The 8,045-nt window shown below is 37.5% G+C and overlaps 1 protein-coding gene across 1 annotated transcript in view; it reads right to left on the reverse strand.

The window, feature by feature from the left end:
- Window positions 1–1,290: 1,290 nt before the first annotated feature.
- The window catches only part of CMTM8 (CKLF like MARVEL transmembrane domain containing 8), a 7,279-nt gene continuing 524 nt past the window's right edge, over window positions 1,291–8,045 (reverse strand). Inside the window, exons 2-3 of the mRNA XM_008633999.2 lie at window positions 4,430–4,546; window positions 1,291–1,825 (exon numbers count right to left, since the gene is read on the reverse strand). Coding sequence (XP_008632221.2) covers window positions 1,742–1,825; window positions 4,430–4,546 — 201 coding nt within the window. The 3' untranslated portion in view covers window positions 1,291–1,741. The remainder of the gene's footprint in view (window positions 1,826–4,429; window positions 4,547–8,045) is intronic.

The raw sequence follows: 8,045 nt of genomic DNA on the forward strand, positions 1-8,045 counted from the left end.
TGAGAAAGAATTTCTATTACTACTACTGAAGCGTTTTACTGATGAGAAATCCCTGATGAAATTTTAATTCTGGCTATATTTCTAATCACATTTTATCAGTTGACACTTGGATCATTTCGATGCCTTTGATTCTTTTTTTCCCAGTGATGGAAAAGAGCATATGGGATTTTAATGACGCATTTTATCTGTGTAGATAAAATGCAGAGTTGGTAGACATTCTTCCTTCTCACAGCTGGATAAATTTAGCAAGCAGGAGACAGTCTGACCTATGTTGTATAGGCCAAATGCAATTTACAGACAAATACAGGTTTTAAAATAATATCTTGGCTTCCCTCACACTGAAATCTTATGACTGACAGATAATCAGGAAAAAAACATGTGATCGAGAACGGAATTAGCTCTCTGCTGATAAATCTTCTGCAAGGCGCATACGTAAGTAACCACACACCATTTAGTTACGAGGAGAAATAAAGAAGGGTTTTTTTAGCAGTAACGTTTCTCTACTACCATATATTATCAACCAAATAAGCTTTTGAAGACTAGAGGGGAGTCCAAATCTTCTTAATCCAAGAATAAAAGGTTCACCAGTAGTTTTTAATGAGGAAAACTTTACATAACATCACAAAATAATCCTAACCTTTCACTCACCACATAATTCCTGAAAAAAAATCCTTAGGTAATTTGTATTTGAAAGTAATTTTCAAAGGTATCTGTTTTGAAAGTCATATACTGTCATACTTCTGTTTGAGTCAAAGTTATTTAAATATGAGCATCAACTTCATTTGTTAAACTAAAAAGTTGCAGATGATGCCAGTAGACAGGAAAGGAGGCAGGAAATTCCTTGCTTCTAGCACTGGTGTCTTGACAGTTCTTCCATGGATTTAATCTTTCTGCCATTTAATAGGATTTAAAGGCCAGTTTTTAATAAGACAGATTAATGGCCTAATCTGAGGAGAAGAAAACCCAAACAGCCACAGTCTGCTGAGAAACAAGAAGTGTTACCTTTAGCCAGAGATTTGAGATACCCTCAGTAAGTTAAGCACCAAGCACTAAGGGGGTGCTGTCTGGGCTCCTGCTTTGGAGCCTGTTGGATCTGAGAAACCTGTTAAGATAATGTGTTCCAGGCACAATATTTCTTCAGCTTCAGACCTACAGTAACAGGCTCCAAAAGCAACCTTGTGATGTGAGAAGCTGTTAGAATATGCGCACTGACAGGATTGTCAGAATTCTTAGTAGTATATATTACAATCTGAACAAGAAATTTAAAAAGCAAGCTTCTACTCCCAGTTTACAAAACAAGCACAGTTGGACCATTTATTTATTTATTTAACTTTCAGGTGTTTTTTTCTGCACGTCACTTTTCATACATAATAATGATACAATATCAGTTTTGGTAGCATTCAGTATCAAAAGTATACCTGCATCATTTAAAAAGTTACATTTACAAACGTGGCACATTGCATAAGATTTATTAAAGGTTTAGTAGTAACAACTATACAATGGCTAGAAAAATACCGTGTTAATTTTAAAAGAAGCAATATGAAATTTTACTATATGGTACAAAGTCAGGGTTAAATGTATCTAAAGATGGCGTTATTATAAATAATCATTTGATCTCAGTTTATATTGTGTCAATTCTAACAGAAATGTTCAAAAATACCTCACTCCTCTTCCAATCTTTCATCGAAGGCGAATAATCCTCAAGGTACTTTACACTACAGAATTCACTTTAACAAGGTATTTACTGCAAAGTTCGTGATCGCCAGGATATAAAGCTAAAATACGTATTTCCAGCATAGCAGGAGGTAACCACGAAGGCAAAGAACTGTAGAGAGAGGGGAAAAAAAGATTAGGAAATAAATATATTTGAGAGCACTGTCATTTCTAAGAAAAAGAAACAGTTATGGGACTTGGGAAAAAGGAAAATAGCAAGCTGACTACAATGGCACACTCTCACCTCCTTGTACTTGTGTGGCCATCTCAGTCAACACTGTATAAAAGTAAGCTTATGCTACGTATAGAAATATGGGCCTAGGAGCAGACAAAACATGACATATTTCAACTTCTTTTATAAATTCCTCATTATACTGCCTCAGTATGGATCTTGCAGACTGGACTGCCACCAATCTAATACTCGCTGCTTTTAGATCCTGAGGGATTGTCTGTGGCACGACGTGAGTTCGAGTTAACGCTCCTGCTCTGCTGTGTCCCAGGAATTGCCTGCAGCCCACCTGTACCTCTGCATGGCACAGAGTGCATCTGTTTGATTACAGAGAAAACCTGGATTCAAATGCAGGCCCAGACACGTTCTCAAACAGCACTACTGATATGGTTACCAATTCCAGAGGTCCTCTACTGATGAATAAAGATACTCCTCAGTGCAAATAACAGTGACAGCAACCACACTGTCATATTACCGCTTTGTCAGAAACCGATAACAGAATAAGCCTTCTATAGCAGGCTAGATTTATTTCAGCTGTACTGATAAAGTCCAGTTCAGCACTAGTGCTTAAGTTCCTGTTAACCACTGCATGTTGTTCAAAATAGACAATATTCAACATGGTCTTAACGACAATACCAGAATGTTTTGTGCTGGTAACTGAATCAAACAAAGCTGTCACTGCAAATAAGATTAACACCACTTTTCTAAGAGGTGAGCAGTGACAGGACAAGAAGGAACAAACACAAGTTACAAGACGAGAAATTTCAATTAGATATTAGGAAAAAAAAATCACAGTGTGAGTAATCAAACACAGGAATAATCATCTTTGAAAATACTCAAAACTCAAGTGGACAAGGTCCTGGTAGCCTGATATGAATTAGCCCTGCTGTAGGAGGGGAGAGAGTTGGACCAGATAACCTCCAAAAAGTCCGTTCCAGCCTAAAAATATTTTATGATTCTACAGTTGTTCCTGGCTTGTATGCCATCACTGGCCTGGGTAGGCACTGCTGAGCATTCATCCAGGCAGGAAATCTAAGCCTTTCAACAGAGGGCCCTTGGTGAGTATTGTCTAATGCAAATTTAATCTGTAACACCAAAAATTGTAGATGATGATATAAAATCTTATTACAATAAAAAACTGTAGCGTTCTTCTTTTCCCAATTATTTTGTTTCTTATTAAATAAAAGCTTCATCTAAAATCTTTCTAGCAGAATGACTACTGGGGATAGATGATTTGCTAAATTCTCTATCCATGAAACTCTTAATGAACTTGGAAAGCAAGAATCCACATTTAATAGTTTATTTAGACACTGCATTAGATAAACATTATTAGGAAGTACTAGAAGAGAATGCAAACCTCCCATGAGACCATGAACATTCATGCATTTTGCATAAAACCTGAATCAGCATGGAAGCTTATCTAGCAGCAAGCACATTCCTGTCAGCTGCAGTGGCTGAGTTACAGATCTGTAGTACAAACTGCCAAGGGGAGAAGACCCTGAACACCACTGAAATGACAGGGATATAGAGATCCAATTCCCAGGACAAAAACAGAGCAGGTGTTCGAGTTCCTGTGTTCATGGCCATAAAAAATAAGCTTCAGACAGGATTTGTGAATAGTCAGGAGGACAACTGTAGCAGCATGAACACTCAGTAATTTGGAATTCCTGCGGACAATTGAATTTGACTACTTTTGCCACAACATGCAAAAAGTTCTTTTACAATTCCCTTAACTTTGCTACTGAATGCGTTCACCTAACTCAAAGAGTGACAAGGCTTTTTTCTGTTCCTTTTTTGTTTTAAGTTATTTTTCATCCACTTTGATTGTTTTGGATTTCTAAATCTAAGTAGTAAGATGGTAATATCAAACTAAGTAGTGATTTCATCCACTTTAAAAAACTGTGAAGTTACCTGATTTTTCAGGCATTGCCCTCACAACTCAAAGGAAAGACTACCAAAAGTTGAAGCCGTAACAGGAAGATCATTGTGGAAACAGCAATAGCACGCCAGGGCTTTCCCCAAGGTGCTGTGTGGGCAACGTGGACAATGGCTCAGCCCACAGAAAGCTGAATGCATCTTATCCATAAATGTGCAGAGTTAGCTGAGTTAGTTTAAACTGCCTTTGAAGCTGTCCAAGTGGACTGAGGTGACTTGATGCTCACAATCTTTTTTGTCTGCTCTGACGTGCAGGCTCTGACCTCAGCCAGAGAGCTACTCATAAATGGGGGCAGGGGAGGAAGAAATCAGTGTGATCTTAAAAACATTACTGCCTTTTCTGATGTGACTGTCATCTCCTGGTGGAATTTCGAGTCATCTCTAAAAATTATGAACTAAATTGCAGCTACCTATAGCTTTTGTGTGTGACCTGTATCACTGCAGCTTTTCAAAATGCAGAACACCTGCAACTTCAACCCACACTTCCAACAAGCCTTCATTTTCTATAGCTTTATTGGACATAGAACTGACTTAAACAAAAAATGAACTCACTGAAGAAGCTGCCCAGCTGTTGTAATTGTGATTGTCCAGATCTTTGGTAACTGAAGATGCATCTACAATGGCAGCAATGAGATACAAAACACAGGCACTTCCATTAAAACACAGACCCTGTTGAAAAGACAAGCACACATAATTAATATGTACAGGCATTTGTTTTCCAACATTACAAAACTCTCTTCTGAAATACGCTGAACATATGCAGCATACACTAGAAATATAATTCTTAACTATTTTTACCTTCTTCCATCTTTCTATCTGTAAGATTAAAATTTAACTGCTTTGAAGATCCATAAACAATACACCATACTTTGGACAAACTGTTCTCTCCATCACACTAAATCCAGAAAAGTCTTAAAGCTGGTGTGCTATGATTTTCCAAAAGTGAAAATAAAGACTCAATTTGGTTATCGCAATCTGAGAGTTAGGCAGTAAGAATATGATACTACATGATAAAAAAACAAAAAAAAAAGAAACAAGACACACTGCACTTTGACTACATTTCTAATCTACACAAAGATAGGAGTCGATAACTCCTGGCATATGGAGAATATTTATAAAACTTCCAAAACTTTGTTTTCTACTGTACTTGAGGAGATAAAGAGGGTGACATTTTTTTTTCTCATTCGTATTCTTCCATCTCCCAGTACCTTTCCTTTCTGCCTGTTTTTGAGAGAAGAAAGAAACAGGTAAACCCAAGGAGAACAGTCTGAATGGACTACATGGGTCATCAAGATCCCTCCATGGCAGATGCTGCATTTTGTCCTCCAAGGAGCAATGTTAATGTCTCAGGGTACTTATGTTCATTACTAAGAAAGAAGCAAAGCAGGTAACAATGACCTCACATGACAGAGAGAGCAAACAAAAAGTTCGTTTGGTTTTTGCATGTGAGAAAGAACAGGAAAGGAAGAGAGAACAGATGTCTGAGAAGATGAAAGAGAAAAATGTATGAGGGTTTTTTAAAAAGTACATGATTTTAATACTTTGTCTTTTACTTTCTCACTACTTGGTCATGGAAGCTTCTTCCTCTTAAAAAAAAAAAAAAAAAAAAAAAAATCCCGCAAAACTCCACTCTGCTGCTTGTCTAAGGCATACAAATTTGGTGCCAAATTTAAGTGGAATGCCTGTGACACGCTTTGCATGTAGTTACAATTGCAGGAATTGGTAACTCAATATAGACCTGGTCCTAAAGTTGTACATAATGAGCTCCCTTCAGCTTCTGGACCCCTGGTTTGCACGCCAGAGTGTCACACAAATATAACCTTTAACTGTTGCTGTAACTGTCTAAATGTTGCCATACTGATGCAGCTCCAACTATTAATTCCCATGGTGTGACCCAGTGCATGCTAGGAATTTATGCCAGTTATTCCCTATTTAATTAATCTGCCACCAGCTCTGGCAAAATCTAAAAAGAGCTGCAGCTCAAGAAGAGAAGCTCAGAAGGAACAGTGGAAAATATCCACTTACCTTTCCACAGGGAACTGGGCTGGGCAGTGCCTCAGCACACAGAGGGAGTCCAAGGACTGGCACTTGAGATTTGATTCACACACTTACAAACAAGTGGGGTTCATCTCACCTATACCAGTTTGTCCAATAAAAGGTATTATCTCTACCCACAGATGTCACCCCTCATTTGATCTGGGCATTACAGCAATAAAATATTAAACTGTCAATTTTAGGATGAGATGCCAACAACTGGCAGGTTCTGGTGAACTTCTGTAAAGCACTGATTTAGAAACTCCAAATTTGATACCTAGAGTATTTGTTGTTATTTTCAGATTTCCCATTCCAAGAAGACTCAATTACCCCGGAAAGCTACAAATCCCTGCAATATCTTGTCATGTAGAAAAGAAAAAAGCACATAATTTCTGAGAAGTGCTGCTCTGGGAAAAAACACTGTTGGGGAAGATGGAATGCAGTGCAAGCTGACTGGGCCTTTACTGCCAATATATTTCTCAAACCAAATGGTTCATGCTAAATTACCATCTGCTTCTTAAATTCAAATTTACCAGATTTTAAAAGCTTCCATTGATCGTTTTAGCAAAAAACTTGCACTATAAAGGAGAGTCAGTTTTGAAGCACATCCTTTGGGTTAATTTGCAGTAAAAGTAACCGCATCTTAAGCAATTTGGTAATGTGCTTAACCTGCAAAAAGTGAATTTATGACAGAGAGGTCCAGATGCAATTTTGGATACTGCATACAATAGGAACAGTTTGAGCTAACTGTCCCTAAGGAGGCAGAGCAGTAACTGGCAGATACTAAAATTCAGGATTCTCCAGAGAATAGGGTAAAGGTGGGTTGCAACTCAGTCAAAAAGGTGTGTGTCATGCTCTTTTGAACAAAGACTAAAAACACCTCCCTGAAAAGAGACTCAATGTTGTTCTTGGCCAGACAGGAGCAGCAAAGGACCAATTCAAAGGCTATTCCCAAAAGCTCTTTCAATACCTTAGGGCAAAACAAGCTGGAAAGCAAGCAACTTTTATTTATTTTGTATTTATTTTCTCTTTATATGACCCCTTTATATAAAAGGAGATTACCTTTTGGACCTATATTTATGTACATCTACAATATATTTGGAACTCAGAGCAAGAGATACACTCAATATGAAATAGAAACAAATCAAATATTCCAGTTTGTCTACCACATAGATCAGGGGCAACTCATTTATGTGCAGTTGTCTCATAATAACATTCACCTGATGAAAGAAGGGTAATGACCAAAGCTTTATTCAAATGGATATAAAGATGCTTTCCCTTTGAATGTACTTCACTTACATGTAATGCAATGGGGACCCCCCCCCCCTTTAAATGCACCCAGACACATTACTGCTGTAATTGAAATAATCCAACATTTCTATAGCAGTGTTACAGCCGTAATGGTAATTGCTGGTTATGAAACTTGAAAATAGAGAAGCTATCTGAACATAATCCTGGTTGTTCTCATTAGTAATTGCTATAGCTGGCTATTTATTGCAGCAGCAAATGGGAACACTAAAAGGGAAGAGTATTCCAGTATTCAATTTTAGTCACATACACAATATAGCTGATAACAAGCTGTGCAACACAGAAGTCAAATACATTTCATCATAAAAATAACAGAATTCTAGTCAATAATATTTAGCTGTTAAAAAAAATAAAAGAACAGTATGTCATTGTAATCCAACAAATGCAAAGAGAAAATTTCTAGTGATTCTTAGATGGGTCACAAATAGCCAGTTGGCTGAAATGACAATGACTTTTAGGATCTATTATCCTGAAGACCAGGTTGTTACGCAAATGAGGTAAAAACACACTGTTGCGAGTTAGAGCTGGCCAGGTTTGCTCAAACCATAAAAAGTGGATCTGAATTTTAAGTGCCTGGGAAATTTTTCTGTAATTACAATAGCTGTTTATCTGATCTGCTTTAAGTCTTGAGCTAAAAGCAAAGGATTACATGGTACATATTTTACCTATATATAACACTAATTTTCAGCCCCATTTTCACAGTTGACTACATATGGATTTTCAGAGTGTTGCTACCTCTGAACCACCTTTGCTTTAACTTTAGCAGAGGAAGACTCTCATGTTTTAAGAGCTCAAGTCCTGCTTCTAATGCATGGTGTTGATTCCA

The sequence above is a fragment of the Corvus brachyrhynchos genome, unplaced genomic scaffold, assembly GCF_000691975.1.
Source record: "Corvus brachyrhynchos isolate BGI_N302 unplaced genomic scaffold, ASM69197v1 scaffold94, whole genome shotgun sequence".
Lineage (NCBI taxonomy): Eukaryota > Metazoa > Chordata > Aves > Passeriformes > Corvidae > Corvus > Corvus brachyrhynchos.